The sequence below is a fragment of the Ranitomeya variabilis genome, chromosome 2, assembly GCF_051348905.1.
Source record: "Ranitomeya variabilis isolate aRanVar5 chromosome 2, aRanVar5.hap1, whole genome shotgun sequence".
Lineage (NCBI taxonomy): Eukaryota > Metazoa > Chordata > Amphibia > Anura > Dendrobatidae > Ranitomeya > Ranitomeya variabilis.
Window position 1 is genome coordinate 256224561 of NC_135233.1, and position 18350 is coordinate 256242910.

The 18350-nt window shown below is 50.5% G+C and overlaps 1 protein-coding gene across 1 annotated transcript in view; it reads right to left on the minus strand.

Annotated features, from left to right (window-relative positions):
• Positions 1 to 6933: 6933 nt before the first annotated feature.
• ABL1 (ABL proto-oncogene 1, non-receptor tyrosine kinase) overlaps positions 6934 to 18350 on the minus strand; it is a 28114-nt gene continuing 16697 nt past the window's right edge. The window contains 6 exon segments of the mRNA XM_077284732.1: positions 6934 to 12417; positions 12797 to 12958; positions 14472 to 14561; positions 14708 to 14860; positions 15003 to 15187; positions 18015 to 18192. Coding sequence (XP_077140847.1) covers positions 10802 to 12417; positions 12797 to 12958; positions 14472 to 14561; positions 14708 to 14860; positions 15003 to 15187; positions 18015 to 18192 — 2384 coding nt within the window. The 3' untranslated portion in view covers positions 6934 to 10801.

Here is an 18350-nt window from a genome sequence, read left to right on the forward strand (position 1 = left end):
GGGTGGTCGACACTGCAACCTGAGAGCCGCTGCAGGAATTAATTTCATGTGAAAAGGCCGAAGAAACCCTGCACTCATAATAATGCTACAAAGGAACAAGCGCGGAGCCGGCAATAACAAAGGTTAAAGCGTTTAATATCTCAGGGGCCAGAAACCACGAGGGAGAAAGGAACATACCGAATCTAACTGCACCCTCTACCCCTGCCAAACACAAGCTACTGCTCTGTTATCAGCCATTACTAGAGAGAGGTGACTGTAGGACAGGAGACTACAATCAGTCACACCCTGCTTCGAGCAGCCTGTCTCAGGAACTCCAGGAGGAGGACCAGAGTCTGCCTCTCTTCTCTCCAGGGAGAGGCAGGCTTCCTGGGAGGCCGGCATCGCCTCCCAGGTTTGCTCCCGTCTATACCGGCGGGCGACGGGGAGCAGCAGCAACCGGCTCGGGAGAAAGTGAGGAGATCAGGACAGGTGAAGAAGACCATACCTTCCTACTCCAACCCTGAGACGGCTCATCGTCTGGCCAGAGAGGGAGACAGGGGCACCCCAGGCCCCAGGAAGAAGAGCCCAGGAAGATCCTGGGGGAAGATGAGCCCCAGCAAGTCCATGAGTTCCTTCTCCTCCTGAGTGGTCGCAATGTTGCGCGAGTACAAGGACAATGGTAAAGCACTAACCCAGCTGAAGGTGGAGCTCCAGGAGGCCCAGGTCGTGAACACCCGTGCTTCCAACAAGGAAAGACCTGTCAACTCCCAGAAGTTTAAAGCCCTCAGAGATGAGGTGGTCCAGTTAGTGCTCCTCCGAGAGGGGATTGAGAAAAGCGCAGGTTCCTTCCTGAAGAGATTTAAGAACCAGCAGTGGTTCTCAAAAAATGAGGTGGTTAGATACCTCAGGAGAACCGCCAGCCGGAGTCCTAAGCAAGGATGAGGAGGACGAAGTCGTGACTGGAGTCCCCCGTGCTGGAACAAGCCAGGAGAGTCAGGGGCAGCTCCCGAGACAAGAGGGAAGCAGGTTCCCTTCACGGTAGAGGACTCACAGAGCAGAAGCAGGAGTGTCGAGGGAGCAGGAGTGTGGTCTGCTGAGGGAGATCTGGGAGCTGGAGTCGCCTATGAACTTGAATAGGTTTTCCTTCGGGAAGAACAAACCAGTGGAGACCAAAAAGAGGAAGAAGACCAAGGAGACTGAACGGAAGGTGGCGAGTTCCTAACATGTGTAAACCCCAGCAAACCTAAAGGCACAGGCTCTGCAATCGGTTCGGGGCATAGACAAAGTGGGGAGAGGAGGACATCCGGCGATGCTGCCGTCTGTGTGTGTGTGTGGGGGGACAGTGCAGGGGGCGAGGCTGTGGAGGTACTCATGGCGCCAGACATAGGGGACCCCGTGGAGTTTCCCCTCCCTGCCCTCTACTGTTGTGAATTCTGCTCTTGGGCTCCCTCCGGTGGTTGTTGGTGGTAGTGCAGTTGTCTTGGGGTTGTAATCCAGGCCAGGTGTTTCTGCTGATTGCAGCTCTATTAGGTATTTAGGTGTGCAGGATCCATGAGTCCTTGCCAGTTGTCCACTGTTCTTGGAGGGATTGCATCTCTCTCTGGTTCCCCATGCCCTGCTGCCAATTCAGCTAAGATAAGTGTCTGGATTTTGTCTCTGTGCACACATGCAGTGTGCTTTGCAATTCAGTGCAATTTATTGTGTTTTTGTCCAGCTTAGACTTTGTTTGGATTTTTCAGTCATGCTGGATTCTCAGGAGATGCAGATATACTTTCTATGTCTTTAGTTAGATGTAGAATATTTGTATTATCTGCTGTGGATATTTTTAGGATTTTAATACTGACCGCTTAGAATTCTGTCCTATCCTTTTCTATTTAGCTAGAAGTGCCTCTTGTGCTAAATCCTGTTTTTCTGCCTGCGTGTGTCTTTCCTCTTATACTCAGTCAATATTTGTGGGGGGCTGCCTATCCTTTGGGGTTCTGCTCTGAGGCAAGATAGAATTCCCATTTCCATCTATAGGGGTATTTAGTCCTCCGGCTGTGTCGAGGTGTCTAGGACGTGTTAGGTACATCCCACGGCTACTTCTAGTTGTGGTGTTAGTTTAGGGTTTGCGGTCAGTACAGGTACCACCTACTCCTGAGAAAGTCTCTCATGCGACTCCAAGGTCACCGGATCATAACACTCTACAGCTTAGTTGGTTATCACTGGGGCCAAGGAGGACGGAAGGGATGAACATACCGTTGCGAGAGGACGGTGTCTGCAGACTCCATCCCTGGTCACTGCAGCTGAGCCGGCCGACTGATCGGGGCTGCGGGGGGAAGGGCCGAGGAGCATGTTGCAGCAAAAGGGGTGTGCACTATTCTGACAGGGGCACACTGCGCCTTAATAGAGAAGAGGCGCATGGCTTGGACAGGTGAGCCGCGTGTCAGGAAAATAAAACTGCCAAGAATACTGGGCACACTGCTGGAACAGGGTGACAGTGTGCCCCGGCGCCCAAACAGGACACTTAACCCCTGAAGTCTGTGGCTACAGGGCAGGCGGCTGACAAACATTCTGCCCAGGACAATAGGGGACAGGACGTTCCAATAGCACAGCAGAAAGTCAGCACTAAACCAAAGAAAGAGGGTGTGGTGCTGCACCCCTCCCCCGGTTCAGCAGGTGTGAGTGCAGACCTGACAGACACAAGGGAGGGAGGAATGGATGTGACTGGAAGGAGCAGAGAACAGTGGAACAAATGGTGGTAAGAATAGTGGTAATGGGGTGATTGGAGGTGGCAGTGATGGTAAGGGGAATGAAAGTAGCTGTGCAGAAAATGATGGTAGTAGTGGAGTGAATGATTGGAGTTGTGATGTAACAAATGATGGGAGTAGTGGTTGGAGTGAATAGTGGCAGTAGTAGTGGAGTAAACGTTGGTACTAGTGGTGCAGAAAATGATGGAGTAGTGGAGTGAATGAGGAGAGCAGCACTGGCGTTGGGGGAGGGGAAGTAATGGTCCCACTGCCCCCTCAGCAGTGTCAGAGGCTTCGGGCCTAAGCTACTCAGGAGCTGTCACTGCTGGGGATAGTAGTGCAACCTTGTCTGGTGGCCCTTGGAACGGTGACTTGCAACAACGCGTCCTGAATGCCCTGAGGAAAGGGGAGAGTTCCATCAATGTAGAGGGGAGGGAGGTTGATCTGTCTTTCTGGATAGAGACATGGTCTTTCAGCCTTCCGCGATAGAGGGGCAGAGAATGTCTTGGTCTCTGCTGACACCGGAGCAGAGGAGTAACCGTAGGAACGTGGCCCATCTCCAGTGGATAAGCAAGGATGCCTGTCCAGATCGGTGGAAGGTTGCCGAGGTCCTGCTGGGGATGGGCTTTGCGGCATATGACATCTTTGCCTTGGTCCATTCCTATGGGACCTCCAACTTCAATGTCAGCTTCGTGAGACCGGAGGACCTTGCGCTTTTCTGGTCTCGCCATGAGCTGGCACAGGATTGCCCAGAATGACAGGGTTTATTTCCACTCGCAATGTCCCGCCAGAACTCAGTCGGGAAGGTGAACGTTTTGACCAGTAATGAGTCACTTTCCTGTATGAACATCTCCACCTGGGTTGGTCGATACGGCGACAACCATGGTATCTTGTTAGGGGCCAGGACCTAACACAATTACCCATATCCCTTCCTCAACATTTTTGGGGAGGGACATGATCTTGATTTTCTACCGGGGGCAGCCTAAGGTCTGTCACAGGTGCGGCAGTCCCACACACTTTAGTGCGCAGTGTACCACCCAGAAATGCGCACTGTGTGGAGACCTCGGTCATCTTGCTGCTTCCTTTGGCAGGATTAGGTGTAACTTGTGTGGTGACCTCGATCACCCGTTCAGTCGCTGTCCGCGTTCCTTTGCCAATGCGGTCCTGAAGGCAGCGAGTGCGGGACAGGCCAAAGCCGGGATAAATCTTGCCGGTGAAGGGACCAGTAAGGGCGGAGGAGTTAGGGAAAGGGTTAGGAGCAAGCTGCCGCCATCCAAAATCAGGCGCCAGGAGCAGCGTCATGGGAACAGGGGGTGGTGAGTAACATCCTTAAACTCTGATCCGGGTACTTCACTTGCAGCTGAGGATCGTAAAGACAGCGAACTGAGCGAAGAAGTCAAGAGACTTGAAAGGGAAGAGCAAGAGGACGCCATGTCTTCCCAGGAACCTTCATCCGGCTGCAGTCTGGATGAGGGGGATATGGTCACAGAAAAAGGGCAACAGGAAAACAACCATGGGTAAGAGGGTGTCCGGGCCTCGAGCCTCCTCCTTGAGTGCGACCCATCTGACTCTAAGGCCCTGATCCAGGTGCAATTGGAAGGTCCAGGCGCCCCCTCTCTGGTGGATCTCTCCAACTGGTTCCGGGCCTTCCAGGACTCCCCTCCAGAGGGGGAGTACAGAGACCCAGGCCGGAGGTTGCAGACAAGGTTGTCAAGGCTCTGGAGGTTGCCGAGTCTTCTTCTCGGGAGAGACTACCTCAGGACCACCAGGCAAGGGCCAGAGTGTATGTAAGGACAGAATGGATGAGTGTTTGTCTGATACGCATTAAAAGCTCATCATTGTCAGAGGGTGAAACTGTTGGGGGTGAGAAGAAAAAGGCTATCTAATTCAATCAATCATTATGGTGCCACCCACCACGTTGACGCTGGCAACCATTAGTGTTTCCAGCACAAAGTCAGACGCGGCAAGGTATACAGCTTTTCATTTTCTCGGCCAACTTGACACCACCATTTTGTTTTTGCAGGAGACCAGGTTGACTGACCTACCAAACATGCATAAAGCAATGTGGAAGTGGAGGCATGGACCCTCCTACTGGTCTCTTGCAGCCAAGCCGTATAGCGGTCCATTTTAAGACCACAGCGGTTGAATGCAGATGATAAATCGAATTAGAAATGGGGAGCTGCTTGATCCTAGATGTCTCAATGGGGGGGAAGGAGCTTCGGCTCATTAACATCTATGGTCCCCAGTCCAAGTGGGACTGCAAATGTCTCTTCATGAAGATCAAACCTTTCTTATTTTCGAATCAGCAGGTGGTCTTTGGAGGGGATTTCAACAATGTCACAAGACCCTGTGATAGAAGAGGTTCCAGAGACCGGCTGGCCTACAATTGCGTCACACTAAACAGGATAGTAAGTGACGCATGCCTAGTGGATGTCCACATCCGGCACAATACATCCAACACATGATTCTCCTTTTGTAGAGGTAGTCAGTGCAGGTCTAGGACAGGTTTTATTTGAAGGAGAAGGCCTTCTCACCGTTGTTTGTTGTGGAGGAGTCGTGTTTATGTGTTCTCTGAGCGTTAGACTCCTCGGATGGGAAGAGGTTATTGGAAGCTGAATTCGTCACTCCTTGAGGAAGAAGCTGTAAGACGGTCTTTTGGGGAATCTTTTCAGAGCCAGGTACCATTGCTGGACCTAAGTAACACTAAGTCAGAGTGGTGGGATATGTTCAAACATCGGGTGGCGAGATTATTCCGACAACTCTCGAACCTCAGAAGTCTGAACAGGGATCGCCTGTAACAGAGCCGGAGTAATCTTGACCATCTCGTCTTGACTGGATGTAGCAGCGAGATCTCCAGTGTAAAGTCCTTGCTGAAGAGGTGTCAGTACGATAGGCACGCAGCTTTGGTTTTTGAGAGGAACTACGGGAAGTACAACGCGCCTGACACTTAGGGTGCGTATCCACGGTCTGGATTGTCGGCGGTTTGGACAGAGTGGAAAACCTGCTCCGCCCAAAGAGCCGTCCCCTTCTGTACGTGCGATTGCCACACCCTATACGTAGGACCCTGTTATTTACCTTGCAGTGACGGAGCGTCACCGCAAGGTAAATATCACGCTACTCGGGTATTAATGCTGCAGGGGAAACTGCTCCCAGCTGGACCAGACACCGGGTAACTAACCGGATCACAAACGGGACCTTCCACATGAGACAGAGTAATCAGGTAAAGCAACAGGACCTTAGACCATGTGACAGAGTGGGAGGCAGTCAGGGGCGGAGCCAGACGCCGGGAAACAAAGAAGGAACAAGCATAAAATAGTGAAACAAGCAGAGGTCATAGCCAGGCGATTACAAGATACCAACAGGGAGAGTCAGGGAATAGTCAGAAGCCAAGCCAGAAGTCAGTAATCCAGGAAAACGAATAAAGCATGTGACAGTAAGACATTATGCAAGCCAGTACACACTTCAGAGGTCAAGCATACAGACTGCAGAAAACCTATAGCTGACAAGGATACCAGGTTAGGAGCGAGTATAAATAGCCCTCCCATCTTGAAAGAGGCCAACAACATTAACCCTGAGAGAACAGGACATTAACCTTGTCCTAACCATGACAGTAAACAGACATGCTGTATTCTAAAAAGACGCGCCGCATGTCCGTAAACGCAGGGCCGCGTGTTCACGCGCATAGTGGAGACGGGATGTCAGTGAGATAGCGACGGGGCTGATAGAAAGTACGGGATCCCTGATTAGGTCCAGATCAGGGTTCTTGGAGGTCCTCAGTTCATACTACTCGCACCTGTTGGGAAGGAGGGAATTCAGGGGCTGAGACTTTCCCTCTGGTAAATGGGTGGATTGGACAACCTTTCAGGGTATGATCTGGTTTCCGCCAGGGCAGCCCTCTTAGCCCTTTGCTTTACACGTTTGCGATCATCCCTTTCTTCAGAACGGTCAATTGGAGACCGGTGGCAGGGGAGAGGATGGGCACGGTGGCGCGCCATAGGCTATCCTGAGGGTAGTGGCCTATGCAGACGATGTCACAGTCTTTGTTTCTTTGCAAGAGGAGGTGATGGTGGTGATGTCAGAAGTGGAGAGCTACTTGGAGGCATCCGGGTCCAAGGTCAACCAGGACAAGGGTGAGTCTCTTGCGGGGATCCCGGGTTTGATCTTCCGGACACCCTCTCCAAACCTCAAGAACATGCCTCATTTTTTTTTTTTTTTTTGGGGGGGGGGGGGGGGGCACCCTGGTTAACAACCAGTAAAGGCTAAATAGACAGCTGTTAGATAATATTTATAGCTTAGGAAGAATGCTATCTGCTTTTTTTATTGGATTGCACTTGTCCATTTTTAACGCAGAGGAGTATGAGCCCTTAAGGTAATGCCAGGAATGACTGCCTCCCCTTATCTGATGATTGTTGTTTGGAACAGCAGGGATTATCCTCTGCCACATTGGTGAGACTGGCCCTATTTCTATTCAATGGCATGTTGCCTATCTTAACGCAAAATGGCCATCATCCTGCCCTTTTGCCTGTTTTATCTGCACTTGTCCTGCCTGTAGAACCATGTCCATGAAAAACTTTTTGTAATCAAGAACTAAGGTTTACATGCCACGAAAGAACGAAGTGTTGCTGCTCTTTTTTTCCTTTTCATTTCATTGGATTGCTTCATGTGCGATTTCTTCAGCAAGCACCTTCATCGTGTTTTCACTTTGCTATGGGCCGTGGACTCAGAGCTCATCTACTTCACCACAAAGTAGACATATTTCTTAGAGCCATTCGATTTTTTTTTTCTCTTTTATTGGCTGATTTAATATATGTTGTGTTCTCTCACATTGGTGAGACTGTTCCCAATTCTGGTCTTGCCTATGGCATGTTGGTTTATTACATCTTAGGGTTTGGAGTACAATTAAGCACACTGGTCATGTTGGCAGTTTGTTTTTAATATGTCCCTGAGTGGTATACTTTCAAATTAATTATTAAGCTATATTTTATCTACTTTATTGAAGAGTCCTTTTATTTTCTCCTCTCCTGAAGGTACTGGCCACATAGTTTGTGAAAGAGTTAATGTAATTAGACCAAACGTCAATCTTCCCCTCCTGCGATGTCTGCCTCATCCCCATCATGGGAAGGTATGGATTTTACAGGCTGATTAAGCTGTGAGCGCTTCATTGCAAATACCCTCACACCCTCCTCCCAAAGTCAACAAGCGGCGGATCGATAGCACACACGATACATCGGCTGCCATCACTTGCTCATCCCTTTATCTGCAAACAAGTAAAGGGTAGGCAGTAATATTTACTTTGTGACATGATGTATACTGCAGCGAAGAGTCTCCCAGCGACCGAGGCCCATCAGCCACATATAGAACTGCTGTACACCAGGAACACTGCACAAGACCCGTGTACCGGAAACACCCCGCGAGACCCGCCGTATATTGGGAACAATGCATGAGACCCGTATACTGGGAACACCCCACGAGACCCACCATATATTGGGAACAACGCACAAGACCCATATACCGGGAACAGCCCGCGAGACCCACCGTATATTGGGAACGTACAAGACCCGTATAACGGGAACACCCCGCGAGGCCCACCGTATATTGGGAACGCACAAGACCCGTATAACGGGAACACCCAGCGAGGCCCACCATATATTGGGAACAATGCATGAGACCCATATACCGGGGACACATCGCAAGACCCACCGCATATTGGGAACAACGAATGAGACCCATGTACCGGAAACATCCCGCGAGACCCACCGTATATTAGGAACAAAGCACAAGACCCGTATACCGGGAACACCCCGCGAGACCCACCGTATATTGGGAACGCACAAGACCCGTATAATGGGAACACCCCGCGGGACCCACCGTATATTAGGAACAACACATGAGACCCATGTACCGGGAACACCCCGCGAGACGCACTGTATATTGGGAACAACGCACAAGACCCGTAAACCGGGAACACCCCGCGAGATCCACCATATATTGGGAACAATGCACAAGACCTGTATACCAGGAACACACCGTGAGACCCACCGTATATTGGGAAGCGGCTGCGTCATATACCAGATATTACGCTACTCTCTTCCCTGGTATTAATGTTATGGCTGTAGTGATCCTCATTTACAATTTGCAGAATTTTATTTCGAGTTTTCTGGATGTCACCTGCAGCCTAAAGAATGGAAGATTTAATTCTTGACTATAACTATGACAACCAGAATGACAGTTTTCAAATCACTATCACTTACGTTACTGATTTGCAATAACAGGAGTGGCATTGCTTCTGCAATAACTGCCCCCTCATCCCCCCCACAACCACGCCTCCTAATTCTGCCCAACCCCTTTAAATTAGACACGGAGGCGGGAATATGTAAATGTTTTGTATTTTGACAAATTTGTAAAACTGCCACAGATGTGACATCACAGAAAAGTAAAGTTCTGTACAGGAAGTGACATCGCCAGTGACACGTGAGCGGAGGAGTGGCCCCTGGATGTGAATGCTATATAGGTGTATAAAGGCCGTACCTTGCGCCAAGTGCTGCCCTCGCTGTGCCGCCAGTTGGACTGGACATCTGCGATTTTTATCTCAGAGTCTACGAAACAGCAATTTGCAGAAAGCCGCGATCCAGCAATGGCTGCCACCATGGTAATGAGGCGGTTAGACGCCTGTGCCATCCACTGTGTGCATGCCCGTGGGTCTGAGCAGTTAAAGCTGCCACACGGCGTTAAACAAATGCAAGCAGTCTACTCATGAAACCTCGTTTAACGGAGAGAAAAAAAACGGCAAAACTTATAAAAACACATTTCATATTACAGGTGACATTATCTCCAGCTGTGAACAGTACTCATCCGGCGTCACACTCCGGTGCTGCTTTCTGTAGCTTCAGGAGCCGAAATCTGTTCGGCGTCTGCACTGGGAATTTGCATCGTGCGATGTTCAAGTTGTTGGGAGCAACTCTTGCATCAATCAGCAGCTGCAGAATGGTGATCGCAGCTCTGGAGTACAAGGTAAATAATGTACATGTTCATGTATTATATGGTCATATTATCGATCGCCTTGGACGGCATGGCTTAGCCGGGGCAGGAGATTATTAATGGTTGCATAGAGTAGACGAGTAAGTCAACAGCACGCAGCGCTGAAAAAGGCATTGATTACCATCACGGGCAGCCGCAATAGCACGGGCCCAATGTGCCCTAGGGGGCTCCTACAGAGTGACCAGTGAGGCAGACACGACCTTTGACACTGAAAGGCGATTAAATAAAAAATTGTAATAAATGGCATCTGACCCTGGACGTTTCGTCACGCAGCCCGGCCGCCAGTATTACAGGCACCTTTACCCTTTCAGCCCCAGAGGCGGACCTCTTCGCAGAAGGCATCTACGTGTGCACGTTATATAGACATACATAGATAAAACTTGTACAGGCTTGGGAAGAAGAAATTAGGACGAACCAGAAATCTACACAGAAATGACTAAAAAGAGAGGCTGCAGTATAATTCACGGGCACGATGGTGTCAGGGGGAGGCACTGCTGGTTTAGTCTCTTGTGGGCAGGGGAAGGGCTTCGAGTGCAGATTCGGGAACCCCGATCATCGCTGACCACTGATACAGCCACATGTGGCACCGCCGTCTATCCGATTTTGGTTTTAAAAAGAATACGAAAAAAGGAAGAAAGGAAATTGCACTTAAAATGGTGAAGTTTTGCTTCTTGAAGGCGGCATCTCGCACCATCGTGGACACATGGGGAAGGTTAAGGGAAGACCGCGCCGCTGATGTGCGAGGGGTCATTTTCCGGAATGTTTCAAGAGCCAAAAAACTCCTTGCCACTTTCATATATGCAGTGGGGGAAGGTAGACGATCTCCCTCCTCGATACCTGGCAGAGTGGCTGGTGCAGGGAGTGGAGGTCACAGCGCTGCAAAGCGTCCGTAATGAGAGGAAGGAACCTGTAGACCTTGGAGGTCCGTGTCAAGTGAAACCAAAAGTGAAGGCGAGGGGTGATGTGCAGCCACCTGTGAATGCCAGGGGCAGAGTGCAGACCACCAGTCTGGGATGCATAGCTTTTATATCGGTGTGGTCTTCCACGTTGAAGTGCTACCTCTGAACCACATCGCTTATCTCCTTGACAGATGATAGCAGCTTGGTAAAGTCCTGAGGAGTGGCAGGTCCTCCGCCCGTGGACGCGGCGGCTGGGCAGATCTGCAGGTCACGGAGACTGTTCTCCAATTTACTCATGGCTTCTCGGAAAGCAAACTTGTTCCTCATTTGCTGAATGGAATCCACATAGCAGGTGCAGAAGGCGTGGAGGTTCTTGGCAGCCTCCAGCACGGCACTGTGGCTGGCCATCTGTTCAGAGTTCCGGTTGATAGCTGCCCGCAGGCACGTGGTGCTCTCCAACAAGGTCTCCTTGGTGACTGCTCCACTCGGCAGCTTCTCGGGAGGTTGTCGAGTTTTGCGCAAGGAAACTCTGGTGGAGATGAGTGGAATGAAAGCAGTGGAGGATGAGGACGATGCCGGCGACTGGGGGGGCTCCGTCCCCATCTGGGCGCCGGCCCGCTTCTCTGTAGATATGGGCTTGGTGGCGGACGCGGTTTTCTTGGTACTTTCCGTCACCGCAGGGCTTGTTCTTAAGTGGTCTTCACTCTGGTTGGTGGCCTTGTGCTTTGGCTCATTGGTGCTGGTGTCATGGTTAAGGCTTTGGGGGGAGATCTTGGCAGATTTTGCCCCGATGCTGGTGGAAGATGGGGAGGTATGGCTGGACAGTGGTAAAGGGGGGCTCGGCTTAATCTTCATCACTTTCACTTTGTCCTTGGTTGCCTGTTCGGTGGTTTTGAGTCTCCTGAGACGAAGCTCGGTCTCGGTTTTCCCAACACTGGAAGTTTGTTTCCCAGTGGAAACTGACTCAGAAGCAGTTTTTACGCTCCCACCCTCCTCTCTTTGTAAGGTGGAAGAAGTCGTCGGGCCGCAAGGTTTCCTACGCGGTAATTTTGGTGTTAGGCTGGGAGGACTGGAGCCCGGACTTTGATCAGCATCTTTAAAGACTTCATCCGTTGGCTCCTCTGGCTTTTTGGGAAGGCGGGGAGGTGGTGTAATGGCCCCCCTTGAACAAGCAAAGTCTTGTTTTCCCTCATTGCCTCTTTTACGGGGCAGGGCTGGTCTGTCCGCTTTTTGGACACCTCCGGAGCTAGACAAGTCCATCATGTGCCTGGTAGAGGGCAGCTCCCGAGGCAGTGTGACCGATTTCCACTCCATGTCCTTGGACCCCAGCGGCATGCATGAGGCAGAAGACGACCTCTGGAAGCGTTTGCTGCTGGTGCCGCCCCCATCATCTTCTGCTGCCGGTGGCTGCCGTCCTACAATTGAGATTGACTTTTTCCAGTGTGGGGTTAGGAAGAGCGTACCACCCTGCACTGAGCCGTTGGTCATGGCAGTCCCGTTACTTGGGAATTTTGAGGAATCGATATCTCCTCCATTGCTGGTGTCTCTGCAGTCACCTTCCAGGCACCTCGGCTCCATTTCTCGGAAGGAGCTGCTTCGCTTGGGTGGCGTGGGAGCGGTTTTCTTCTTCCTCTTGATCAGTGTGCTGAAGAGATTGGTTTTCTTACTGTTGGGTTGCAGCCGCTCATCCTCAGGGCCGCCATCAGCTGCACCAACCCTTTCCTTACGAGGGAGGAGAGGAGACACCGCGGCAGACTCCAGATCCAGAACATCTGCAAGAGAAAAGGACTAAATCACTGTGGAGGGAGACACACGGAGGAATACAGGACCATCTGGTTACTGAGGATACACATCCTAACAACCCAGCAACATCCTTTGCAATCAATTTGTTTCAAGTCACCAAATTTGGAGTGAGCAAACTGGGAAGAACCCTGCACCAGCTCTGGGAACCGTAAGAGGGGCTGCAAGGTACCCAGTTGCTTTTTTAGCAGAAAACTGACCCACGGGAAAAACAGTAGATCTCTATACCCCCAAACTGCAGCACCATCGCTGGGGTCTGGCTCACTGACATTTACTAGACCCTTTAGGTGCCATCAAGAGGAGCTGCAGCAAATGCCCACAAATCAACGCAGACGATTGGCATCCATGTACCTTGATCGGCGGCTCCTCGGCTGTGTGAGGTATCTGTGTTATTATCGTCCTTGTTCTCGGTCACCCTCCGGGTCGTCCTGGTCTTCGTCGGCAGCTCTGGGGCCTGCATGAGGCAGCTGACACTCACCTTCAGGCCTTTCTTCCCCAGCTCTTTCTCCACCTCTGTAAAAACAAAAATAAAACAACAATTGCACATTTGAAGAGCTTGTTACAATGTATCCATAACGACAACCTTATGTGGTCTAGGTACATCAGAAGTCATCTCTTCTGACCTCCCATGATGGGCACAGTCATTACAAAGGCCCTGGGTGTTCAACCTGAATCGCTCGGTCCTTTCTCTGCATTGCAGTTCTCATATTCTCTACATGAATCAGTGGGCTCAGGATGAACAGAGCTGTAGGTGCTGGTAGCAGTGTAAGAAATAAAAAGGCACTCTGCCCATAGGGCTGCTCCCTGGTAACCGGCAGTGGATGATCCCTCAGTATAATGTAAGCGCTGCCATTAGTCACCGCCATCTCCGCCGTTTGCGAGGTGAACATCGTGAATTGCCAGAGTTTTATGCGCTCCCCGCGGCTGGATACAAGAAGCGCCATGTATCCCCAGAGCAATCAATCAACAATTACTCCACAAAAAGACATTCATGGACGGGAAGAAAAAAATGACTGTGGGTGCTGCTCTCCAGGCCGCACAGAGGACAATGGCTGAGAGCCACCTTTTATTTTGTATGTATTCAGCCCCTGTTAAGAGCAATTATCGGTGCAAGCAAAAGCTAATGCATTAGTGGAATGGAGGCGCTGCTCCAGACGGCAGGAAAATGAAAACAAAAAAATAACATTGTTTAAAAAAATAAATACCAATACCAGGAGTCCATGCCAACATTTATATTGTCTGGGATTTGTGCAGAGCCTTTGTAAGGTGCGCTATTGTCTGCAGAGACAAACCTTACAGCACACTGGTTATATAAAGGGGAGCAGATAATCGACGGCCGCAGCACTGCTGGTATGGACGCGGCGCAATGCTTCATGTCCCCCTGCAGAGGCGCTACAGCACATAACAGGGGTTCCTGTCATCAGCTTCTTGTCAGGAGACCCAGCTAACAAAACAGGACTGTATAAATGGGACAACCCCTTTAAGACAGTTCCAACTGCTTAAGTAATAATCCCCTAAATTCCATCTAATTTCGGAATTGTGATCCCTGTGGTGAGAAGGATGTCGGCTCTGCTGGACATTCTCCTGACACCCCGGTATTATTACAGGGGTTGTCCAGTTGCTTCTGCATTGGCGATGATGTGGCGTCTCCACACTCCTGCCGATTCTGCTCTTGCTCGGGAAGGTATAGGGAAACGTTATGGGATAAAAGTCCAGATAACTTAAAACTGGATGGTGGAATTACTAGTTAAGCAATTCCCTGATTTCTTACTAAAGCTCTGGAGCAGACGGATGGGGAAAGGCGACTGACAATAGAAAGAAATGGCGAGATTCATGGAAGAACATGAAAGTGGCGGTGCTACCCAAGTAACGGAACTCCCTAGTAATGAACACTCCGCATCTTTGTAGTGGCTTCAGATGGTCCTGCTTCTGAGATTTACCATATTCAAAGGGTCCACACAACATTGCATCTCTAGGAGGAGAGCTCATTAGCTGCTGACCTTGAGTCCTTTTCTCTCATCCTTACCGTCCGAGATACTCGACTCCTGGAACATCGTCTCAAAGGCCTGGTGGATCTCCGCGAAAGACGGCCGGTCCAGAGGGTTCCACTGCCAGCCTGCAAGAGGGGAGATCCGGTGAACACGGGCACGCACATAATCCAGATTAAAGGAAGTTGGCTGTATTGTGGAATGGCTACTTCAGCCATTGTCTCCTGCTCTATAGTGTCATTAGGTCCCCTCTGCGTGTTGTGCAGACACTTACATGCTCTCATGAGTTGGTAGACCTTCTCCGGGCAGCCCTCGGGCCGCTCCATGCGATAATCCTTCTCTAACAGCTCATACACCTGCGATAGGTCGATGCCAGGGTACGGGGACATCCCGTAGGTAGCGATCTCCCAAAGTAAGACACCGAAAGCTGCGAGGGAAAGAAGACGAGACCGATTAGTGGAGGAGGATGAAAGTAGTAATAGGGATCCGAGTCCTGTGATGAGCAGTAGTTGTAGGGATCAGCGGCAGAGCAGCTTCGTCTTAATCAGGGGCAGCGACGTCCCACTCACCCCAGACGTCAGATTTGATGGAGAACTTGTTGTAGGCCAGGCTCTCGGGAGCAGTCCACTTGATGGGGAATTTGGCTCCAGCGTGGGCAGTGTACGTGTCGCCAGTCATCAGGCGACTGAGCCCGAAATCAGCGACTTTTACCAAGTGGTTTTCTCCAACGAGGCAGTTTCTGGCCGCGAGGTCTCTGCAGGCAAGAGAAGAAACCAACATATCCATGTTACACACCAACGCAAAAATCTTCACCTCCAGAGTACAACCACCAGGCTTCCACATGGGGGTCTGCATTATTCTCTGCTCTCGGGTTAATGATCCTGGGTCAGAGCAGTAGCAGCTATAGTGGCTAATAACCCGGAGCTCGGCACTCGTGCATCATTGATTGACCCTGATCCAGAGAGACCCCTAATTAATCTGCAATTAACCAATTATCTCTGGCTTCTCGATCAATCGTTTTAGTGTGGAGCTGAGTGAGTGCATCCCCGAGGGCGGGAGACGAGCTAATTACCAGCCCATACACAGACGGCGGTCGGCCCCGAGTACATGGCGATCTGTAACATGTGGACTCTGGGGCCATGGCATGGAGCAGGGGGGATGCACGACCACTCCATCTTTGAATCTCAGCCTCCCTTTTAAGCACAACATGAAAAGGAGAAGGGGGAACCACAGACCCTCTGATATTTGTAGCTTGTGACACCACATTAGAAATGTTCATTTTGACTAATGGGGGATGGAAATACTGAATTACACAGATTACCCCACCTGGCGTGGAGAAAGTCCTTGCCAGATTCGGGGGCTGCTCGTCAAGCTCAGGGGGCGCTAGGCCTAACCCCATCTTTCCGGTGAGATGCCCGCTACGCTGCTGGGTCGCTGTTTCTATGGTGCTAGGAGCTCAGTGACTGCCTGGCGTTAGCGGTTATTAGCCGCGCACACGGCTCACACTGGGGTAAGAGTGGTCTCACCCGGCCAAGGAGAGGGGGACATCACCCTCTCATTACATTGCTAGGAGCAGTGATCCGATTGCAAGGAATGTGCACGGGTGGCAGCTAATTGCCCACGGTAAAGGTCACAGAGCGGGGGCTTCGTGGCACGTCGAGGCAATCGATTAGGACAATAGGCAATTAAAAATCCTCTACAAGGCACCAGCGATAACGAGGATTCATCAGCGCAGCTCCAGATTGTCAGTGTGATATGAGGGAGTGCGCCCCAGTCACATATGGGAGCAGGACCAGAGGGCGGGTGGGCTCTGAAAATGTAGAAATAACCAGAAAGTACAGTCCTGTGAATAAGCTGCTCCAAGCTGTTTTCTTCTGGTATCAGCCACCTAGGTGCTGCCTTTTTCTCCCTGCAGTGCAGTCTCATCTCTCTTAGGGTATGTGTCCACGTTCAGTTTTGCTTCAGGCTTTGGTCAGGATTTTATGCAGGTAAAATCCTGACCAAAACTGCACCTGAGGTCACTGGCAGGTCACCTGCGGTGTTCCTGCGTGTTTTGCTCATAGTAGCAACATGCTGCGTTTTGAAAAAACGCACCGCATGTGCGTTTTCGCGGCAAAAACGCATGCGTTTTTTAACGCATAGTGGAGTCGGGATTTCATTAAATCCCCTCCACTATGCTGTAACATCTGGACGCTGCGTTTTTGATGCTGCGGAACAACGCTGCGTCAAAAACGCAGCGTTTCCTGAACGTGGACACATACCCTTAGGGAAAGCTGAGTGACCCGCACTTCGCACCTCATATGGGGGCTGACAGAACTGTAGAAAAAGACATGGACCGCACATTCCAAAGTCATATGTGGATCTAAAGCTGCTAAGCAAAAATGGACAAAACCGAACACGAGGTACAACACTGTGATCAGACTGTATGAGGCCACTGCACGGTGCAGTGCTGCCGTGATGGTGGTTGTGCACGGTGCTGCATCTTTTAGGCTAGGGACCCTCAGAGGTTCACCGTGACGTGGGCTTCATACAGTCTGATCACAATGTTTAAAAACACGCAAGTGGTCAGCTCACCTGAGGATCTGCTACCTCTCATCTGCTCCTGCACGGAAGGTGGAGCACACAGGTGCCATGGCCATGATTAAGACATCAAGTCGAAACGCGTCAGAATAACGCTGCTACTCCATGAACTCTTGTGCATGAAGCTGTAAGATAAGTTTTATCTTGTATTTTCTTTGAGTTGATTACCATCATAATTATTTTTAAAATGAAGAAATAAACAAAAAATTTTTACTTCAAATTCCTGCTGGATTTCGTATCTGATCACAATGTTTCACTAACAACCTCCCATTCAGTTTTGTACATTTTTCCCTGCGGCTTTAGATCAATGTATGATTTTTGGATGTGCGGTCCATGTCTTGTTCTGCCCATATTGGAGCTGACTCCCAGCTTTCCCATAGTCCTGAACGTCAAATCTGCCTATCTACAGAAAAGACAGATGACAAGCGGTGACCAAGCTTTCCATAGGCCAGAGATGGCACAAGAGTCTGCAGGGGGAGTTGTATGTAGTTGGTACCATTCTCCCTGATTAACCCCTCACTGGCAGGTAACCATACAATCTCCCTCCGTCCTCGTCGTAGAAAACACAATGGAGAACGTTTGCGGCGGCGCTGACATTTAATATAACTTCAATTTCCCGGAGAACAGACGTAAAATGCCATGGCGTCACGTGCCGATCTCTCAGGAGACGCTGCCTGCTGTGTCTCGGCTTTCAACGCTGCCCGGCCTCCGTATTGTTCACGCAAATCAACACGGCAAATTGTTTCAGCACTTAAGACCGTAAGCCATGATGGTGGCGGGGCCAGGAGCAGTGCTGACAGCGTAATTACATCCCTGCGCAAAAATAAAAAAAAACTGACTTCATTCTGCTGGGCCATAATGGAGCCGAGGGAGCGGAGCGCCACCGATCGGGCTGTTTATGGTGTGAAGCTGAGGAGGCGGACACGGGATTAGGAATCCAGACATCGCGGCCGCACATCACATGACACGGAGATAAGTGCACTACCTGCGAGACTACAGACCTGTGGATGAAGTTCTTCTTCTCCAGGTACTCCATGGCTGATGAGATCTGCGTGGCCATGTGAAGGAGGACCACGGCAGTCACCTCCTCCCTGATGCAATCCCGCAGGTAATCCAACAGGTTACCATACGTCATAAACTCTGTGATGATGTAGAACGGGGGCTCCCGCGTACAGACCCCTAAATAAGGAACACAGAGCAGAATAGTGAGTGCAGCTCTGAAGTATCATACATAATGTAACTTAGGATCAGTAATGTATGTACACAGTGACTGCACCAGCAGAATAGTGAGTGCAGCTCTGGGGTATAATACAGGATGTAACTCAGAATCAGTAATG